General features: G+C 36.0%; 1 protein-coding gene across 2 annotated transcripts in view; it reads left to right on the plus strand.

Annotated features, from left to right (window-relative positions):
* RPS6KA5 (ribosomal protein S6 kinase A5) overlaps window positions 1-23290 on the plus strand; it is an 84447-nt gene that overhangs the window by 16487 nt on the left and 44670 nt on the right. The window contains exons 3-5 of one of the 2 annotated variants that reach the window (XM_082058499.1): window positions 6335-6553; window positions 10582-10697; window positions 11844-11951. In XM_082058499.1, the coding sequence (XP_081914625.1) occupies window positions 6335-6553; window positions 10582-10697; window positions 11844-11951 (443 nt within the window). Of the gene's footprint in view, window positions 1-6334; window positions 6554-10581; window positions 10698-11843; window positions 11952-23290 lie in introns of those variants that run through there. The other variant, XM_082058500.1, reaches the window with a different exon arrangement.

Here is a 23290-nt window from a genome sequence, read left to right on the forward strand (position 1 = left end):
AAAAGCTGCTGAGGAAACAACGAGAGGAGGTGGCTGTGTTGGTTTGTGTGTGCCCACCTGGCTTATTCTTCGTAAATGTGTTTTTAAAACAAACAATAAAAATTGTAGAGTGCATTCCAGGTCACACATTTTTCTACACATAGATTATTCCATTTTTTTTCTACTTAACTGTTGTTTCTTCTGATTTTAATAAATGCCACTTTCATTCAGTCTTTCAACTGTGCTTAAGAAGAGAAAATACAAGTGGTCCCTGAGCATGTCACCTAATAGTCTGGTCTACTAATTGAAGTAAAGTCCACTAATGAAAACAAAAAATAATTAGAAACAAGAATATACCTGCCATATAGAAAGGAGACTATTTTATACATGATGTTTTGCAATGAAGTATTTACATGGCAAGGATATTGTCCTTGTATGTGGAAGATATTACGTAGAATGTAAAGCATATATTCGTATGAAGGGAAGAAAATTGATAGGATTAATGTCAGATTTAAGTAAACAGCTCAAAAAAACTTGTCATACAAGAAGGCATAATGAAATTCTGTCTAAGAGGTCAAAGTATTCTGATAAAGACAAGACTGTGAAATTGTTAGAACTTTCAAAACATATTGAAGAAAATAGAAAATGCTATCATAAAAGGAGGAGAAAGAAAGAAGTGGGGCTACTGTGCCCAGGAGAGTGAGCCAAAATTAGGGAGCGTCTAAAAATAATTCCAAACTCCAGTCAGTGTTTTACTTCAGTTTCTGCTGAGGACAGCCATGGTGAATACTAAATGGAAGGTGGGATGGCTAACTGGAGAGAGAGTTTGAAAGTAGGAAATTTTTTTCTGTAAAAAGAGGGGACTGTGTTCAATCTCAGAACCTGGACAAATTTGTCCTATTCATCTGCCACAGAATTTTGAAAGAATCTAGAAATGAGATTGGAGATCAGTAGCAGATTCTCACTGGAACTAATGACAGAGGTAGTTGAGTATAACTGTAAATGCAATTCTACATTTAAGAAGGAACAAAGTAAGTAAGATGTTAGTTGCTCTGACTTCGTCTGACTTCAGCAGCAATTCAAAGCAATTGTGATGAAAATGATTTACCTTAATTATTGTGATAACTAAAAATGAATGGCATGCTCATCTGATGGTATATTGTCTTACGTATGAGAGCCTTCTTCTAAAAACTTACTTTTAGAAAGAAGAAAAATTAGGCACGTATTGCCTTCCATACCTTTTTACTGTAATAACTTTTTTTTTTAAACTAAAGGTAAAAAGGCAGAAGAAGCACACAAGCAAAATACAGATAGAACATACGTTTCAAGATGTAACTTACCCTCTCCTGTCACTTTCTGCCATTCTTATTTATCATGTCTCACTTGTTAATAGGACAGTTCTTGTTTGTGGGAAAATAATAATGTTGAAAAAGGTGCATTGAAGATTCTTGCCTATCTAATATTTAAGTAAAGATGACCAAGAATGTCTCATTTTCATAGGTGGACAATTAAAATACTTGTTCAAAAAACTAGAATTTGATCTTTAAGGTTTTTGCTTGACTGCTTTTTTTTCCCATTTTTAGCTGCTAGACCTATATGCCTTTCTGACATTGCCGCATCCCGAATTTTAATTTATATGGACAGATATCTGCACAGTGAGAGTTCTGCCTCTAAATTCTTTAGGAAGATAAAATCTAAAGATTATTTTAACAATAAAAAGTGCAGAGGAAAGAGGTCATTAGGCATATATAATGCAAGAATACAGTAAAAATTATTTAAACCATTAAATATTTGTTGCCTCTGAGCCTTTTCCTATTGTTGTCTCATTATTATTCTTATACTAACAGTAGAAAAGTAATTTAAGACCTGTAGCTGATGTTAACACTTGAAAACATTACTTTAAAACCATCTGTATACAAATGTCAAGTTTTGATGGATTTAGAAGTCTGCATAAACCATCCTTTGTGTGATAATAACAATTGCTTGCCTTTTTCTCTGTAAGTTGGCTGGCATGATGCAATGGCTTAATGTGCTTGCATTTATACAGAAAGGACAAAAAAAAGCAAAGAATACTTTATTTTTAATTGTCTTTCAGCAAGTGTGTACTTTGGAATATTCTAATGACTTGCTGAATTGTTACTTAACGATAGTGTGTATTACTATAAATGTGCATTCATGAAAAAGGCAGTGGTGAAAGGAAAGTTTAACCAGCAATTATATTATTCTGCCTCACAAATCAAGTGGGAATTTAGTATAAATTGCTGGTATGAAATCTCTTATTCATCTTACAGGCCTGATATCCATATCAATCTGCATTTAATAATTGTTTTTTTTTAATTTAGTTCAGATTTTTATTTCTCTTATTAAACTGCGAGGTCAGTCTGACCTAGTTTATGTGTATGTGTATATATATCTAGCATGTATTATGTAGTCTTTTGGTTCTTCCATCATTCAAAATATTTTTAATGCATTTTGAGGGTATTGAGTGACTGTGTGTGTTTCTTTATGGGGGATATATTGTTGGCTAAATATTTCTGCCTTGGAAATAGTTGAGATAGCATTAGATTTTGAGAATAAACATTAAAAAGTGACTTTCTGAGAAATTCAAAAAAGCTTTTCTGAAATAAGATTATCAGGTCAGGGTATTCTTGCAATTAGCTTACATGCCTTCTTCTCCTTGCTGCCACTCAAATGAATTACTTTTGCAGTGTTGTCTTTTAAGTAGATTTCTTGTGATATCAGGGACTCTGGTGTTGAATATATCATGAGTCATTTGATTAAAATAGTGCTACTTAAGATTTATTCTCATCAAAACTGCTGAGAATCCTCATCATTCTGTCAGTCTTTTCAGATTTCTGAAGAAACAATTTGTACCATGGTAAAGCTCTATGTTGCAAATTCTTCTATGATAACACTGCTATAGTGTCTAGAGATTTCCTCACAGCTATTGCACTTACCAATAATTTTCTGCTATGTTTTATGTAAAGCTGTAGTAGGTGCTGTTAATATACTGCTAGCATTCTGCCACTTAAGATGCATTATTGTATGCTTTTAGAAAGTGTTTTTAAAGATGCGGGTAGCCAAGTGTTAAGATCTAGGGGCTTTTGTTGAATTCAGCTTCACTTAATGTTTTCCAACATTTCTGATAAAACTGTTTCCCGGTTACCTAAGGAAACCCCCATTTCATGCTCTAGACTGGGCTTTGCAGAGAGGCACAAGGAAGTTCAATGTCAAGCTCCAGTTGAAAACTGGTAAAAACTAGAGCTGCTCCCTTAAGCAGTTGAAAAATGCCAGCTAAGGCCATTCTCCATGCTGGTTTTGTTGTGTGTTGTTAGAATGCAGAAGTGTTATCTACTTTTTTGAGAAGTAACTCCTTAAAAAGATGTATAAATAAATAATACTTTTTGAAGCAGCAATTTTAAACCAGTGCTCTGTAGTAAGGGCCTGTTTTTCAGATGCTAAAAATAATTTAACATTTGAGATTGGAATAATAGATGAATAGCATTAAAATTGTTCATATGCATAACAGTATTACTGTGGTCACATATTATGGTCTATACAGCCTTGATGTAGATTACTTATGTCTGTACACTGCAACAGGATTTATTGCCCATGCCTATTTTACTAAGGTAATCTTTTTACATCTATGGTTATCCATTTCTTGATGACCTGCTGGTGACTATTGAGTCAAACTTAAATATACTTGAGATTTCATAACTGAAGTTGAGGAATGTGATATAATACTGAACATCTTGAAAAAGTTTGTCGCTGGATATCTCACATTTGTCTCCCAAAATAGAAAGGTATGTTTACAGTAACCTATTCTGACTCTATTTGCTATTCTTGACAGATATATTGTGAAAACTTATTTTATGAAAGCTCTTCTTGAGAATAACGGGTTCTATAAAGAATGCAAGCATGATTCCTTGGTGTGTGATGAGTCAAGTAAAGAACTTCTTAAAAGAATTGTTCGTTAAATGAGCAGCATCACTTTTGTATACTGAATGAACCAGAATGCAGTTGTAGGAAAAAAAAACCCCATGTCAGTTGATAATTGAAAACTATTACCTGTCTGGAAAAACAAAACAAACCAGGAAAATTCTGGAGTTACACATAATTACCTGGAGCAGTGTATGCTATAGCATTCTTAAAGACCAACTAAATTTGAGTGTCTTGCATCAGGACAGTATAACCTGTCTAATGTATTTACAGTTTCGCCTTGGGAAAGTAATGTGAAGATAATTATAGGGTTTGGACAGAACACCCAGCTGGTTCAGTGTTCTGCCTCTCGTGATGGCTTAAGGAGACCCCACAAGTAGATGGGGAGGCACACATTGGTGCTTTCCTCAGTGACCGTGTGGCAGCCGGCAGTTTGGGGTCTGCCTGAGCCACAGATTCTCTTCTGTGTTTAGCAGCACTTGCCTATGCTCTCCTCTCCCACAAGAATTTCTATCATCTTTTAAAATTCATCTACATTTTTGACATCTGCAGCATAATGTAACAGTAATTCTACAGCTTAACCACTTGTGTGTGTTTTTGGCAGTTCTTAATCTTAATACCTAATGATTTCATTACCTTAGTTATTTTATTTCTAGATAAAAGGAAAAATTGTTCTTACCTTCATGCTTTTTTTTTTTTTTAATGTGCTAGACAGTTAAAAATTTAAAATACTCTACTTTTTCAGGCTAAATAAAAAGTATAAGTGTGTTTAGTTCCCTTCATAATTAGAAGAATTCTTTTATCCTTTTCTGTATTTTTTTTAAGGTTCTCCTATACCTTTTTTTTTTTTTTTTCTGATGGGGGAAGGGAGCTGGGGACAGAAGAGAGGAGAAACCAAAATAGCGTACATCACTCAAGATAGGAGCAGGCAAAGAGTTCATACCACAGCATAAGGGATTTCTGGTTTTGTGTTGAAGGTCTGAGGAATGATATGTTTGTGTCATTTTTCCCCTTCAGTGCTTCCCTTGAAATTCTAACATTAATTTGCTTTTTTGATTACCATTGATGTTTTCTCATAGGATTGTCTGTGGTAACTCCAGGTATTTTCTTTTCCCTAAGTTATAGCACCATGCACAATTAATTATTATACTTCATGTGGATTACTCATTTACTTATTCGGAATTTTATCTGCCATTTTATTTTTCAGCTACTTAACATGTTGATACTGTGGTACAGTTTTCAGCAGTTGATTTCTGTTGAGTGGATAATTTACTAAATCAAGAATATCACCTTCCTCACTGTTCATGTATGACTGAAACAGGCAGGATGAATTGTTGTGGTGACCTCCTTTCACTAAAAAAGCTGAATGTTTATTTTTAACCTTTTTGTGTTTTATCTACTAATACAGTTCTTGATTCATAAGAGGAGCCCTCTCTTCGGATCCATGATTTAGTGGTTTTAAGACCCTTTTGTAAGGGAAGTTGTTAAGTACCTTGTAAATCTAAATAAGTCAATCATATCATTGTTCCTTCCTCCTGATTCCTTTGAGTGATTATTAGTAGAATAATTACTACCATCTACAAAAGTGACACTCATTCTGGTCACACAGTGTCCCCTTTGCGTGATTCTAACCTTTATTATTTCTGCAGGTTTGCCTAGTAAAGGTGTCAAATTTACTTGTGTGCAATTCCCAGAAGCCCTTTTTATTTAAGGAAGGGGGGGAAAAAAAGTTGACATTTGCCACTTATTACTCCAGTATTGAGTGTATTTTTAACCAAATACGTAAACAGAACACCTAGATTCAATAATTTAAGACTCTGGAAAGACTACTTTTTGGTCCTGCTGACTATTTCTTTTAGTGTTCATGTTCAGATAACTTTTCTTTTTGAGATAATACCTCTAGCTTATTCTCATTCAAATCCAGTATTGGAGCCTTAGAATGTTCTTATGTACTAAATACTGATGGGAAGAATTCATTAGCTTTTCTCTTGGTTTTTGGAACTTCAGTGCTATAAAACTAGTAATGAAAGCACAGTAGTTGTGCAGATATGGGCCCACTGTTTTGAGGACAAAATAATAGCCTCTCTTGTATTCGGAACCCTTGCTAAATTCTAGGTATGGGAGTTTTGGTTATTAAAAGGAAGAAATCATAAATCTTGAAAATCGTTTTTAAACGCTGAAGCTCTGTTTGGTTTTCCCACTCTTGCTATGTTCAGTCCCGAAGCTCATTTGGTTGAACTTTTGCTCAGAAACGGTCAGACTGAAACAAAAAAAACCCCAGATGTTCTGGAAGATTTTTGTACTGAATAGTTACTGTTTGCTATAACAATGAGTAAATGAAAATAATTATATCAGCCACACCTGTAGTACAAGTAAGTGACTGTAGGTTTTTTTTCTCCCCACTTTTTCTCTTAAGCCTATGGAAAAGTGTTCCTAGTAAGGAAGGTAAGCGGCCATGATGCTGGAAAGCTGTATGCCATGAAAGTACTGAAGAAAGCAACAATAGTTCAAAAAGCCAAAACAACTGAGCACACAAGGACAGAACGACAAGTGTTGGAGCACATTAGGCAATCACCGTTTTTGGTCACGTTACATTATGCCTTCCAGACGGATACAAAGCTTCATCTCATTTTAGGTGAGTAGTTTTCAGGATTCAAGTGTTACGTTAGTGGGGAAAAAAAAAAAAAATCTTCCTTTTCATCTCCTTAGTGTTTTGTAGGGTGTTTTTTCATGTGGTCTTAAGTACTGTGTGTTTGGAGATTGCATGAGAGACTATAGGAAGTAAAATTCTGTTCATCTTCAACAGTGTGTTTGTGGTTTTCCTGTTTGAACTTCAGTGTTCTATTCTGACTTGGGGCAGAAGACATGACAAAAAAGTTTCAGTGACTTACATGACCATAAGTACCTAAATCAGAGAAATATTTTCTTGAACTTACTTAGAGGATGACATTTTGATTTTCACTTTTTTGACCATTATTATATACTATATTATTATGTATTATATACTGCATACTACAATGAATGAAAAAGTTCTTGATCTATATGAATGTGGGCATTAAAGTGATTCAGTTTATATTCTCTGCGTGCTGCTCTTGTGTCTGTGACACAGAGGTTGTTGGTAAGGTGGAATGATCAAATGTGACTTTATTACTGGTGTTAGTTGGCAGGAAAGAAAAAAAAAGTAAGGATACTTAAGCAGAAGAGAGCCTTCTAGTTCAAACATACTGCACATTTCATTCTTAAGAACACATTGTATATTGTCTTCAATGTGATGGGTGTTTTCGAAGGGTTGTCATCTGTCTGAGAGGACAGGACTACCTGTCACTGTGCTGACCAGTTAGTACGCTGTTTTAGCACTGAAATGCTGCAGGTCTTTCCTGAACAAATGCACTCATAATGTGGGTGATGCCAGTTAAAGATGATTGTGCTTTTAATTATTTATGGCCAAATACCTCACAGCACTGGAATCTGCAAGTTGTTGGTATGGCTTGTGGCTGTAAAATGCTGGTGAAAATACAAGTATTGTGGATAGTTTCTTGTTTTATGCATTGAGAGAACTTATCAAAATGAAGTATAGTAACTTTTGTAAATCTCCTATTTACAAGTGACACTTGATAATACTATTGTATAGCGAGCCTTATTAGAACATTATTAATTCCACTTCTGTCCTGGCCATTTTGCTTTCCATTTTGATGTGAAGAACCACATCTCTTTGTGTAGCATTTGTAAGGTGGGCAGAAGATAGATCAGGAACTTTCTTACGGTTTTCACCTTGGATATAACTTCCATATGCACATGTCTCTCTACTCCCTACCACCACCATCCTTTTTCAGGACAGTAACATTTTGGGCAAAGATGCTGAGTTTAAGGAGTTATATTCCTTTTTGCTTTATTCCCCAGTTTAATTGCCTTTGAAGAGTCCTGTCTTTCTCAGAGAGACAAAGGATTTTTCCTGACAATGAGGAACATTTACTTCATGAGCTGCAAAAGGGTGTGAAAATCAACTCTAGACCTCAGTACTTTATGAAACATTTCCTCCCAAAACTTGTTGTTATGAAACTGTTTGATCTTTGAGTATTGAGATACTTGTATGTGTTCAGTCTTTGAATGTTAAGAGGCAATCCAAAATGACACAATTTTGTGCTGAAAGTAGAGCTTGTTCATAAGGCTTGGTACCACTCTAAAATTAGAAATATTTCTACCTTTCAGATCAGCGGCAAATTTTGTGTTTGGTGTTTAAGATGTGTCTGTAACAAAAATACAAGCAATTTGTAGAGACTACTTAGAGTATTATAAAAGAACAGGAAAATGGATGACCACGTTAATGCTTGGATGCAGAATACATTTTTATAGTGAATTATTTGAAGAAGTAAATGAGCCTTTAGTTGAAGTATAAGTTTTGCAATTCCTTTTAGCTTGTAACTTCCATTTATTGAACCTTTATTCACAGGCTGATCTGGAGACTAAATTAATAAATATTTATTAATATTATATGAATCTATATCACTGGCTGTCAATGCTTAGGTAGGTGTTTTATGCACAAACCTTAGTTTCATATACTACAGTGAGATAAAACAGGTATCTGAGGAGCTCAAGCTTAAATTGAGTGTTTACTAGGTTCCTTTCGAAAATGCAAGTTGAAAATTTTAATATAATTGCAATATATTTTTGATAGAATACATTTGAGATCACATTAGAACTATTTAAAACAAACAAAAAACTACCACAACAAAAACCAAAAAAACCACACCAAAAAAACCCCGAAACCACACATGCACAAAAACAAACCAAACAAAACAGCAAACCAACAAAAAAAACCAAAAACAAACAACCCTCACACCTGAGATAGATGTAGTTACCTAAAAATAAATACACAGTAATGGAAAACTTAGGTTACAAGAATAATCAGAAGGGCAGAAAAACCCCCTATATGAAGGGAAAATTAAAAGCTTGACATCATGTTCTTATAAGAGTCTAAGGGGAAGGGAGCCCAGTAGTTCTGAAGAACATTACATGGTGGATAGTGCAGTTTGGGCACATGCTCACTGTAATACAATGTTAAGATGATGTTTAAAGCAAGAAATTCAAAGCCGATGTGTAATTCAAGGCATTTTGTTCTGTTTTTTACTTCCCCATGAAGTCTACATGCATCTATTCTCAGAATATCAGTTGAGGCCAGAAGGATTTTCCTCAACTGGGCTTCACACGCTCCATGACAAAAAAATAACTCTTTGCTGCAAGTTTTTTTTATCTCTCATTATATAAATCTGTAAATCACTGATGTAGTTATGGAGTGTATGTGTTTCAGAGTCTTCTGAATTTTTGGGGAAACCAGTCTCTGTTTTTTGTACCTACCTGAATTTAGTATATGAGCAACACGTCATTTCAGTTTCAAGAGGTTTTGGAATTGGAGCCTCAGTGCAATGTTTAATACAGCTGTGGTTAGTGTAATAACCTGTGTAGAATTAGGCTTGTTTTGCCACTTCTCTGGCAGCTTTGGTTTGTATCTGTCACAGTGGCTGGGAATTCAGTCCTAGGTTAGCTGTTCTGATTAGAAATACTGTAAAAAAATTTACTTCTCTTATCTTTGTTTTATCCATGATTAAAATGACAAAGTTTTTTTGGAAGAAGAAAGCAATTGTAAAATGCAGGTCATTTATACTTTATATTTTTTTTCATATGCTTACTTAATCTTCCTCACATGTTTGATTCCACTAATATTGCTTCCCAAACAGAGAACTGGAGGAAAGAGTTCAGAATGTCTATAATTTCTATATATGCATTTTCCTTCAGAGTATTAACTTACCTGTGAGAGGATTGAACCTTTTAAATGGATTTACATATTATACCAAGGAATCTATAGCAACCATATTCAGGAAAAGTGTTGAGTAGGAGGTTGTGGGGCATGTTCCCTGCTCTGTATATGTAGACCTCAAATACAATGTGGGGGCTGTGGGGTTGCAAATTAATGGCTTTAATACATCTTGTGGCATAAACAGCTCTACCTCTGCATTGTGTTTGTGTTGCAGTGGAGCTCTGTTGTAATCATTACTTTTTTTCACCCTCTGTGTCTGTGGTAAAACCCTTTTGTCATAGCCTGCAAAGAATGAAAGTGTGGTTGCCATGAGGGAATGTACGTGGAAATAATCTAACAAATCTCCTCAAGTATGTTTTGCCATCAAAGTTCCCCTTACAAAGGGTAAAACTTATAATTGCTGTAGCTGATTATTTCACCTAATACCTGTTTTCTGAATTGCCTTTCTCTGTATCAGTCTGCCTTGTTGCTCTTAAGTTTTTCATAAGACCATACAAGTATTCTGTTTGTAGATGCCATTTGTACTCCTTTCTTTTAATATTCCTAAGTAACTAAAAGACTGTTTTTTTTTCCCAAAATACTAATCTTTATAAATTACAGATATTTGAGGCTTATTTTATGGTTTTGCTACTTATTTAATGGTACTTATTTAAAAGTTGCTTGTGTTCTTCTGTCAGTACTCTAAGAAGGAAATTGAGCATTGTAGAACATGAGATATTACTGAATTAAACAAAGTAAAAGCATCTGATCCCAGAATATCTTATTAAATAACTTTAAGTACCTATTAATATTCCAATAAGAAAATTGTCAGAAAGTGAATTTATGTGTTTCTTTGTTCTACTTTTTAGACTATATAAATGGAGGAGAATTGTTTACTCATCTTTCACACAGAGAGAGATTCTCAGAAAATGAGGTGCAAGTTTACATTGGAGAAATCGTTTTGGCACTTGAACATCTCCACAAGGTAAAGTAACTTTATCCTACAACTATATTGTTTTCACAGCATACAAAATTAGTAAGGAGAACAGGTGTCTATTATGTTTGGGTTTTGGTTTGGTTTTTTTTTTGATTGTTTTAAATTCAGAGTAACTTTATCTAGCAGTGGGACATTAGTTCTATAATTAGAAATACTTCCCAATGTAATGTCTATTCATGTGCACCAGATTAAGGATACAAGTATTTGTCTGCAGCATGAAGAGTGTTATTGATAAATGATTGTTAGCTTTTACTAATCCATATGAAGAGGAGTATGTCAGCAAAAGTAATTTGTAGTCGACATAAACAGTGTTAATGTTGCACAGCTGTTCAGTTGTCCCAGCTTTGATGCAATTAAACAGAGTTCTGAAATTTTGGCACATGTGACCTTACAGGTTCTTCACAAGGAGAGGAGGAAGGACAGGCGCTTATCTCTTCTCTCTGGTGACCAATGAAAGAATCTGAGGGAATGGCAGGAAGATGTGCCAGGGGGGGTTTAGGTTGCCCATTAAGAAAAGGTTCTTCACCCAGAGGCTGTTGGAGCCCTGGAACAGGCTCCCTAGGGAGGTGTCACAGCCCCAAGCCTGACAGTGTTCAAGAAGAGACTGGACAACACCCTCAGACACATGGTGTGAACTGTGGGGTTGTCATATGCAGGGGCAGGAGTTGGACTCGATGATCCTTGTGGATCTCTTCCAGCTCAGGACATTCTATGATTCTGTGAACTGTAGATGTGAAAAGTGTTCTGAGAGGTAGTAAGTAGATTTGTAGGCTATTACAAAGCATGAATGTATGGTCTAGAACACTTGACAGAAGCATCCATTTTCATTCTTAATGATAGCTGAACTAAGTTTTGCACTCAAGAGCAAGTGTTCAGTCATTTTTAAATTCAAACGATACAGTATGACCTTTAAATTTTAAGATGTTAATGCACAGTGTAAATTCTGATAAATTTTGTCTCAAAGTTATTTCTTCAAAGGTATTTTAAAATCGTCCTTTTGAGGTGCAACTTTCAGGTGTCAGGTTACCTTAATAATGGGAGTTTTGCTTGCTTCTTGTTTAAATGCGTTCAACAATATCTCCTTGATGTGGTTATACTGTTTTGAAAATACTTTTTCTTATATTCTGTTTGCAGTTGGGGATTATATATCGGGATATAAAACTTGAGAATATTCTCCTCGATTCTGATGGCCATGTGGTGCTGACAGACTTCGGTCTGAGTAAGGAGTTTCTCACTGATGAGGTGAGTATTTGAATCTCCAGTAAGTGTACACAGAATCCAGCAAGATCACAAAGTTAGGTTATGTCTCACTGAAATCATAAACACATTTGAGAGGGGAAAACTGCCTTCTAGACTCTTGCTTCATAGAACAAAATCTGGCAGTGTGTTTTACTGAGTTTTGAGCTTTCAGTTCGTTGGTCTTTGGCCTAGCAGCGTTGTCAGACACTTCTGTCTGTTCTAATTTTCCCTGAAATTCCTTCATGCTCCCTTCTGCTGTCCGTTATGTGAAGAAGGAGAGATCCACCTAAGTCAGGTTATCATTTTCAGGTGCCTTTTTAAAGACACTTGACTGTGCTAATACTTTGCAGTGACTAGGCAAATGGTATGCTATGACTCTTTTTATGCTAATAATAATTAATGTATTATTATCTTGTCTCTTTCTCATCTCTTTGTGTCACTTTTGATAGGCTTAATTGCAAGCTTTTAGGATAAAAGCTTATCTCATATTAAATATGTGCATAGTACCTAACATAGTTATCTTTGACTGTTGACGTTAGTTGTTAATTATTTGTAAGGAACAGTTTTATCTCCAAATATGCTTTTTAGATTTCAGAGAGTCAAAATTGCGCAGTATTTTACTTCTGAGAGAATTTAAAAATTACTATCTTTTGGCTTTCACTTTAAGTATCAAAGGTATTGAAATCTGGGACTACAGATGAAAAAGTCTTTGTTAGAGGCAGCAGAGGGGTTTTCTAAAAATAGATAACTAGTAGTTTTCTTGAGAATTATTTGCATTTCAAATGAAGTCTGGTAGGATTTGGAAGGTACCATTTTAAGAGAGATAAAATGTTACTTTCTGAAGCAGGGAAATAGTACCGATAATGTAAGTATATTCCTTTTAAATTATAGCTTGAAACCAAGAGGAGGTTCAACTGACACGACAAGGGATTAGCAGCAGTTTTCCAGACCAGTGCAGGAGAGGAACTACAGAGAAATGCAGTTTTCAGCAGGAAAGAGCGATAGTACAAGGTGTGGGTAGGGAGAGCAGAATGTGCTCAGAGTTGTGAGAGAAGCTGTGCTGGGCACACAAGGCAAAGCGCAGTAAAGGGAATGGTGTTACTGCACCCATGGGAGGGAACAGGAACAGTCCTCCAGCCTTCGAGCCAAAGTTGAAGGAAGCCAAAATCTTCCCTGTAATAACAATGTCTTAATGAATCAGGACCTTCTCTAAGTCTCAAAATAGATGGTTTTAGGAAATATACTTATTTCTCACCTGTGCTCACCTTTGGGATGTCATTTACAAGCAGTGCAAGGAAAGGGGAGGACTTGGATAAGCATCAAGAGACACCTGTCTGCTTTTCCCACACTGAGTTGGATTCCTCTTTCTGTAGTCATTAAATAAAGCAGTCTTGTTGCTTGGTCATTTAATGTTGGTTCCTCTGACTCTATTCCATTCTGTTTTCAGTATATACTTCACAAACCTCTTCATTTAACCATATTTTTTTCTTATTCACCTTAATATTTTATATTTGTCTTCCCTGTCAAAAAGCTTGAAATTTCTAGTGTTTCTTTTAAGGAAAAAAGTAATTGCAATTGCATTGTTTGCTTTCAAAATCTAAGAAATCATCTGCACTTGACTACTGTTTTCATGTGTGCTATTGTAATTTGATGACTGAACCTAAACATGATTAGAATGACCCATTTACATCTAGAAATTGTATTGTGTCTTCTGTAGACAATTCAGGTACTACTAGAACACTTCTAATTCACATTACAAAAGATACTTAACTTACGCTTCTGAAGCAATGTACTTACAAGAGGTAAAATTTGCCTGTGTAACTGCATAGCTTTGTATCTGTCTTCATGCTCATTGCGTAGCACTTTTAAATAAAATTACAAAACCATGTAAGTCAGATAAAAGTGTAGTGTTTGCAATTCAATCAGAGCAGTATAGTTTCCTTTCTTCCCCTTTCTTCACACTTCTTCCCTGGTCCACCCTGCTTCTTGCAAGAACTTTGCCACTGAGAAAGTATACTTATGCAAGTGGAATTTATTCTAGTAATGCTCCCTCTTTGGATTGTATTTAGTGAAACAAGATATATTTAGGTTATTAAGAAAGTAAAAAAATTATCAGCAATAAGAAGCATGAACTATGTTTAGAATTCTTATCAGAGAGCGTACTTTCCTATGTATTTATGAATTTCAGATGGTATGGTAGTTAGGGATACTTGCTAAGGAAATATCATAGTTCAGTGTTTTCAATATCACTGCTTTTATCTGGTGGTCATTAAATATTTCCAGGTACCTGACAAAGTACAGAATCTATTGGAAGCTGTTTTAGAATAAAAAGTGTAATATTTCTTGACTATAATAACAATAGCGGATTAATTGACTCTTCAACACCAAAGCGCTAGGAAGCTGTTTTTCCTAAGTACTGTGAGTGAAAGGAAGCAAATGCATGTGACTTCTAGGAGAACAGAAACCTATTGATTTCTGCCATGCAGCTACAGAAGCACGAGTGTGAAGAGAGCATTGTCAAGTATCCCTTTGTTTTACAGTTATTGTGTGAAAGTGCTTGTAACATGCAAGAATTACAAATCCAAGCTGAAAGCAGTGCGCTTAGTGCGCTTTTAAGAGCTCTAAAGTGTTTTATACTACTGTTTCACTAAAAACTGAAATTTGTTTTGTACAAGTGAAATGGCACTCTGGTATTGCCCTTGTTTTATCTATAAAATGAGTCTATGTGCTTGTACTTGCATACAAAAAGAAGAAATATCTGACTGGAATAAAGTAGTTGAATAAAAAGTAGATCAGTATGAAATGACTTCTGATATTCAAATTTTATTTAATATCTCATGAAGACCTACAGTTTGGCTAGTCTAACTATAGAATGGAATTAGGTAAGAGATTAAGAGATTGAGAAGAATAGTACCTTTTTAGTATTAAGTTTTATGGCACATGCATTCTTAGCCACATGATGAATATAAGACTTGTCTTTCCAATTTTTAACTCTAAACTGAATTGTAAAGAAAATCAGAGTAAAAGAATACACATTGTAGGCTTCTGCTTTCATGCGTCTCAGTTGATTTCCTGTCTAACTGGGATGCAGAATATATTTGCACATGACATTAATAAAAATTATTAGCAGGGGTGTGGGGAATTGATAGGACGGACAGACTTTGTATTGAACGTTCTGCAACATTTTTGTTCACTGCATTTCATTTACATTTAAAAAACCCAAACCCCATAACTGGGGTTTTTTTTGCCATCTTTTTTCTTGTATAGTGTCTTCTGGATTTCTGCATCTTTTAATCTCATTAATGGCTCTACTTGTATGCTGAAATGGTTTTAATTTGGTTAATATCAGTTTAATGTACTCATCACACCTGGTCTTCATTTTAATGTCTGTTTTTAAAATGTGACTTGATTTTTTAAAAATATCTTCTCACATTTCTCTTAGTTCTGTAACTATTAAATATCATACTTTAGTGTATATGGAGTTCTATGCATCCTAGAAAAAATAATGTAAATGCATTCATTGAATTATTATAGCAGTAATCTATTCTATTGGACCATGCATGACAATTAACATTTTTCTTTTAAATTAAATCCCACAAAGTACACTTTGTACCTGAGTATAATGAAATACTGAATTCTTCTGTATTGGTACATGTCTTCTGCATTAGCTTGTTTTGAAGTTTTTGTGTTTGCTTAATGAAGTTTAAAAAAAAAAAGTAAGTATTGAACATTGTCAGTCTTCAAACTGATATATCTGAGAGCATGCAAATGCCTTAGTAATGAATCATATAGGAGTTGATATTCTGTATGAGGGATGATTGAATTGTAATCTAAGTCAGTTGGATAGATATCGGTTTACTTCTGTCTGATGTGTAGAATGAGTAGTTCAGCTACATGATTGTTTTCCCATCTGAAAATCTCTTGATCAGAGTTGCAAATTTAGTTACAACTGTCAGATGCTTTACACTGTTGAATTGTTGTTTGCTTTCGTTTGTTAGCTGGTTGAGTGAACATTTTGTTCTGGAAAGAAAATTTTAGATTTCAAAGGAAATTTCATGAAAGGAAAAATGGTTAAACGGTGGTTAGTCCACTGTGAATTTTGGTAGGTGAGGTAGGAAATGTTTCATACACTTTCTTAGAGCAGTTTAAAGGTATTAGGTTGGTGTAAAAGTAATTGCAGTTTTGGACCACAAATTTTAAATCATTATAACTAGGCTCAAACACATCTTTATTAATCAAAATAGGAACAGTTACAGTCAACACGTTTTTGCCAAAGAAAAAGAAGTTGGTTGATTCCTGTAGCATGAAAATCTGTGCTTTGGGTTTCGACAAAAACTTGGAAAGCATTTTCTGCATCCTGCTGGTTGTGGAAGTGTTTTCTATGCAAAAAGTTGTCAAGATGCTTGAAGAAGAGGTAGTTGGTTGGCAAGAGGTCAGGTGAATATGGTGAATTAGGCAAAACTTCATATCCTGATTTGTTCAACTTCTGAAGTGTTGGTTGTGTGTTGTGCAGTCTGGCGTTGTTGTGGAGAAGAGTTGGGCCCTTTCTGTTGATCAGTGCCGACTGCAGGTGTTGCAGTTTCTGTTGCATCTCATCGATTTGCTGAGCATACTTGTCAGGTGGATTGGTTTTGCTGGGATTCAGAAAGCTGTAGTGGATCAGACTGGCAGCAGACCACCAAACAGTGACCATGACAGTTATTTTTGGTGCAAGTTTGGCTTTGGGAGGTGCTTTAGAGGTTCTTCTCTGTCCAACCACTTGGCTGATCATCGCCAGTTGTTTAAAATCCAATTTTCATCGCATGTCACAATCCAATCGAGAAATTGTTCATTGTTACTGTTCAGAATAAGATGACACTTCAAAACAATGATTTTATTTTATTTTTTTTTTTTTTAATTTTTGGTCAGCCCAGGAGGCACCAGCTTAGTGAGATTTTTCACCTTTCCAGTTTGCTTCCAGTGCCAAATGACCATAGAATGGTTGACATTGAGTTCTTTGGCAATTCCTCGTGTAGTTGTAAGAAGATCAGATTTGATGATTGCTCTCCATTGGTCGCTGTCAAATTCCACTGGCCGGCCACTACACTCCTTATCTTCAAGGCTCAGGTCTCCTTTATGAAACTTCTTGAACCAGCACTGTGCATTCATTAGCAGTTCCTGGGCCAAATGGGTTGTTGACAATGTGATTTGTCTCCACTGCTTTACAACCCATGCTGAACTGGAATAAAAAAATCACTCGAATTTGCTTTTTGTCTAACATAATTTCTATAGTCTAAATATAAAATAAACAGCAAGTAATTAGTAGCAAAAAAAAAAGGCAAGAAAAACGCATTAAAATGATGTATAACATAACCACATGTATTCAAGAATGTATTCCAACATCAAATGGAAAATTTCAACAATGCAAAAAACGCAATTACTTTTTCACCAACCAAAGTTCACAACAGAGGGAAGTGACTACAACTCTACTCTTGTTTAGTGCTGTATGAACTGTCATCTCACTTGAGGGACCTGGTATTTAACTTTAGAAGGCCCTTTATAATTGTCCAATTTAAAGTGATAAAGTCTGATCATTGAAATTTGATAAGGGATCCCCTGAACACTGAGCATTCTCTTGCAAAGATGAGTTAAAATAATCCATACTGCAGATGACCAGTACTATATCTGCTTGCATTTTAGTTAAACAGTGGTTCAGTAAAGTAGACATAGCACAGTTATAAGGAGTAGATTTACATTTCTGTAGAGGAAAATGTAAGAGTAAACTGAGTGGTGGGGTTAGTCCACAGAAGTTAACACTAGTTATAGATCTGTCTGGACAATTAGACAATATTTCCCATATTTTGGAAAAGGAAATGAAACTTTATTTGGTGTACTTCTGTTGGTGTTTCAAGTGTCCTGAAATTTAATGTTGAGAACATACCAAACACTCCAAAGACACTTAACTGAACTGGACTCATTTAATTGCAAAACTAGGTCAATAATGATCAGATGGCTGTTTGTGCCTTATGCCGAGAGGTATCCTTTTTACAGGGCTTGTCACAAAGATGATTCTGTTTTCCCAGCATGGAGCAGTGATGCAGGAGACTGGGACACAAAATATGCTGTGAGATTTTGATGCCAAAAATCTTAAAGTGGCATTAAGAATTTTTGCAAGAGAGTTTATGAAGTCTTACAGTGACTGCCCTGAGAATTCTGTTTTCTTATTATACAATAATACATCACTTAAAAATCACATTTTGGGGAGAAATAGTGATCTGCGTGTTCAGTAACCAGGTATGTTCTAACAGATCTTAAAATAATGTGTTGCTGGTTAACTTAAGAAAATTCTGTTTCTGTTTTCCAAAGGGGAAAAAAAGTAACTTCTTGAGGGCAAATACCACCCTCATCAACCTTTTTTTCTCATGGATTTTTTTTTTTAACCTATCGAATTACTATGAATACCGAACTTCAATGAAACTTGGGCAGCCAGGTGTGAAAAACTTACATGACCAGATATTCATAGCCCTATGAAAATGAATTTGGAACCAGATGGACTGTATTTGAGCAAAACTGTCCAATCCTACTCTACCTTTTACATCTGGTGCTCTCTGATAATATAAATTATTATTTGGCATCTCCTGCGCAGTTTTTTCTTTATATTTTCTTTTTTGAAAATAAATTTTTGAAGGTTTGTGGTGGCAGCTTGTAGAATTCTTCCCTGAATCAGTACTCTTTTACACCTTATAATTTTGTCTCTATCTGAAGAAAGAGGATTTTTTCAGGTTTTACTTTGTATACTGTTCTTCTATCTTTTGCTAATGATATCTCTCTCTTTGCAACATCTATGGTTTAGGGAACAAGTCTTCCAAAAATTGGAATTTTCAGAAGAATCCAGTACAAAATGTTCATCTGGGCTGCCAGTGGTACATGCTTGAGTTTCTCCCACACAATAATGTGCTGTTTCTGATATTTTTTTTTTTTTTTTTTGCTTGGAGAACTGAGACACTTGTTTTCTCTTAGTTATTTGCTTTACAAATCCATTATCAGAGCTGGTTTAAAGAATTTCTTGCAGAACTACCATTGCATTGCACTGCGAATACAAACATAGCCATTGTATAAATCTGTGGAAAGGGTTTCTTGAACCTGTACTCAAGATTAGTTGAGGGCTTGGCCTTGCATTGAGTTATGTTTTGGGGCCACAGCTGTAGAGGTCACATGTCTCTTGGCTGGCAGTACCAGGTTTAGCTGTTCTTGTTCCTCCTTTTAAGTGCATGTTCTGCTGGCAGCTGCTGTCCGGCAAATCTCATTCTTGAAGAATTCAGTAGCCCAATTCCATGTCTGTTGGGGAATCAGAAGTCATTATGAGCATGTCTAGCTCTGGCATGTGGTACAGTAACCAACACAGTATTTTGACTTACCTGGCTTCAAGTAGGAGCAGTCACCAGGATGGGATTTTTAATTAACTTCACCTTATACATTTAGGTTTTTTTTTAATTAATTCTTCTTGGGATAACATTTCAAACTAGTAGACCTTTGATCTGCCATATTGCAACCTTTCTGGTCTAGCCTAAACCTTTACTTTTGTACTACAATCTTCATTATGATTTTGTTGAATGCAGCAGAGTGGTATAACTAGTGTGCCAGTAAACATTTTTCCTGTCTTTGTTCTTTCTCCTCTGACTCCTACAAAGATCATAGTTTTTGTTCTGATTGAAGTTACAGCTACAGAATCAAGAATCTGCAGCTAAGAGATCTCTTGAGTGAAGCTGTACTCTTTTTGGTATGGACAGCTTAATTATCCACTGTTATGTCTGGGTATTATGACCTAAAAAGCTCCCAAAATAATTTAAAAAAACCAACCAAACAAACAAAAAAAACCCCAACAAACCAAAAAACCACAATAAAACAAACAAAAAACCCAACAAACAAAACCCAAACCCAGACCAAACAAAAATCCACACAGTTTAGCATGTACTTTGTTGGAACAGGATTTTTGTTTTTCATTTTAAATTTACATTGTATCTTTGAACCATGAGAGGGCTTTTCTGTCAATTTTCACATGCCTTCCTAAATTGAGACTGTAATTATTGTTATTCTGGACAATTAAGATGATGGTGAAGAATGTTACAGATCTGATTTCTATGGAAACAGGTGTGTGTTGTTTTTTTTTTTCTTGGTGCATTTTTATTTTTGAGGTAAATATCAATAAAATAACTTCCAGATAGTATGACTTTTAAGGTTCACTGAAGGTATGAGGCCTAGTTCTGCATGGAATTTAGGCTTTTCATTCTTTACTCGTGATTTTCCTGAAATGCAAATTCCATTCAGCAGGTCAGCTTGTTAGTAGCAGCCCTGCTGTGTGACCTACAGCACTGCAAGTAAATTTCTGTATATGAGTATTCTTTTCATTTATCATATGACCCCAGTTTTCTCATTAAACTTACCAAAGGAACTCTAATCGCTCTCTTAACCAGAAGCGTATAGACAGTTTGCTCATAGCTGATGTAAGAGATACTCTGTGTGATACTGCTGAACTCTTCTGCTGCTCAAGTTCCTCAGCCTTGCAGGCTGTTTCTAGAGGAAGTGTGGTTCTGGACTAGTTAGTCAGGGAGCAGCAAGATGGGGAGACCGTGTTAGAGTGGGCTGGGAGCTAAGGCTGACAGCGAGGCAGGCGTGGATCAGTAATGCTCGCTGACCAGCGGTGCAGTCCCACAGCTGCCAAACAAGATTGGAGCAAGTCCAGGGGCGGTAAGACAGGCTCGGACCACAGGCCAGTGCTTATCAGACGAGCATGCCGTGAGGAGGGATGCTTGAGGTCAAGTCAGGATTTGGTGGAGTTGGTGGATCAGGATCAGTGAGTACGCAGCCAAGTACAGGCATACCTGCAGCACAGCTGGCACAAGGATCAAGAATGGGAGCCTGACCTTCAGCTCCCAGCTGAAAGTGAAGGAGGCCCCTGACAAGGCTCCACACAGGTTACTCAGCTGCATAGTTTCAGTGTTGGTCTTGAGCACAGATTCCTTAACCCCTTGGATTGGGGGAAGAGGTTGCAGAGCCTGTTGATAAACTCAGGGCCCTAATGTGGTTATCCTAGAAAAGTTTTTACTATTTGTGCTTTTAGCCAAAACCTAAGTTATGGCTTTCAGAACGTGACATACTCTTACAGCTGTACAAAATAGTAACAATAATGATATTGTCCTTTGTGTTCTAGAAATTCTGCTGGTTTTTTTTTTTTGGTACCCATTTGGTGTTATTTGCTACACTACTGATAGAGCTTGGAGATGATCTAATTTATGCAACCTCAAGTTAGCTTTGATATTCTGCTAATACAGGAAGAAAGACAACTTTGGATAGGAAACATTTGTTTAGAGGTATAAGCAGCTAGAGAAGGTAGTTTCACTACAGCATATTTCCCTGGGTTAGTCAAATGAACAGTGAGACTTCTCTAGCACAGTACAAATACTGGCATCTGTTAATAGCTTGAAATGACCTATCATTGAGCATTTGAGGAGGTTAAGAAATTGATTATATCTTGTTGAAAGGACAAGAAAATGATTTCATTTAATAATCTGTGAAAGTCTTTAGATGGGCCCATAATCCCTAGTTAAGGCTGAGTATTACTCTTCAGTGCAGTAACATAATACATCCTTTCTAGCCTTTATTGTATGAATTTGCTTATTTTTCAACTAGTTATCTTTTTCTTCAATGACCTCAGGAGTAGTAGAATGAATGATGGTTTGGTCAATTTCCAAATACACATTGAATTAATTAAAATTATTAGAAAGGATGGTTTAGCATGGATTGTTTAAAATGTTGTTCCTCGTTAACTAAGAAATTAGTAAAACTGTAAAATAGAAGGGTCATTTGCCATACTATTGTGGCTGAAGTGATTCCTATTATATTGATACTGATAAAGATGCACACTAAGGGGCTGCAGGAATCTCACAAAAACACATTAGCATTATTCTTCAAGAGGGTTCAGTACCTGTTCAGGTTGTTTCCAGTACTGTTCCCTCTTGCTGCCATTTCTAGTTGTTGTGGTTTAGCCCAGCAGGCAGTTAACGCTGCACACAGCTGTTCGCTTGCTCCCCCTTTCCAGTGGCATGGGTGAGAGAATCGGGAGGGGGTGGGGGGAAGGGTAAACCTTGTGCATTAATGACAGTTTAATAGGATACAAAGGGAAAATAATAACAACAATTGTAATAATAATAATAAAATATAAAACAAATTATGGACAATGCAATTGCTCGCCACCCAGCTAGTTCCCAAGCAGCAGTCCCCTGGCTAATTTTTCCCTAGTCTATGTACTGAGCATGACATCATACAGTCTGGAATATCCCTTTGGCCAGTCTGGCTCGGCTGTCCTGGCTGTGCCCCTCCCAGCTTCTTGTGCATCTCCAGCGTTCTTGCTGAAGGTGTAAACATTGTTTGGCAACAACCAAAACATCAGTGGATTATCAATATTCTTCTCACACTAAATCCAAAACACAGAACTATACCTGCTACTAGGAAGAAAATTAACTCTGTCCCAGCCAAAACCAGGACACTAGTTCTGAATTGCAGTCTACTTTTCTGCCTCAAAAGGGTACTTTTGAGTTAGACCTGTGAAGTGTAAAGTGCAGGTTTCATCTGGGATGACTTGTTAATTACCAGGTGAAGTGTCACAATCCTGGCCAGATATCTATTACAAGTATTTATGCCAAGAGTGTTAGGACTTCTGCACCTTCCATTTAAATTAGTGCCAGGAGCTCTAATAGATACTCTGTATCTTTTGTGACACCATTGCTCTCCAAGCACTTTTTTTACTAAAGCTTTAATGAGAGCATACTAGGGATGTTAGTTGGCATCAATGAACCTTCAAAACAATTATACCATTTATTGTGTCTTTTGTTTGAGCAGACTGACTTTTCCACTAGAGACTTGCAGCTAATGGAAAAGAGCAAGCAGACTTCACCACCCAAAGACCATAGGAGAAGAAGCATATGAGAAGTCACAGAAATTGTTCTGTGGGTTTCCTGTTCAGAATTTGTATGAAGCACTACTTAAGAAATAGAATTTTTCTTAGGTACAGTTGGTATATCGATGATCATACCATAAAAGGAAACGGGCATTTGAGGAACTTTACAAGCAGTTCTGGATTCATCCGATATATCCTTGTTGCGTTAAGAGAGTTAATTTAGCAGAAGTTAAACTCTCTTACATTCCAGCTTGTCCTCAGTATTTCACTGTGTGGCTGGGTGCAGCGGAGCTCAACTCCGGAGTGATGCCCAATTACATCGAATGACCTCAAGTCAGCACTACAAGTCCAATCGTGCTCAACAACTGGTCCAGTGTTATGTTGAATTCACATGATTACAGATTCA

This window comes from Streptopelia decaocto (assembly GCF_964273445.1).
Source record: "Streptopelia decaocto genome assembly, chromosome: 7".
In the NCBI taxonomy this organism is placed as follows: Eukaryota; Metazoa; Chordata; class Aves; order Columbiformes; family Columbidae; genus Streptopelia; species Streptopelia decaocto.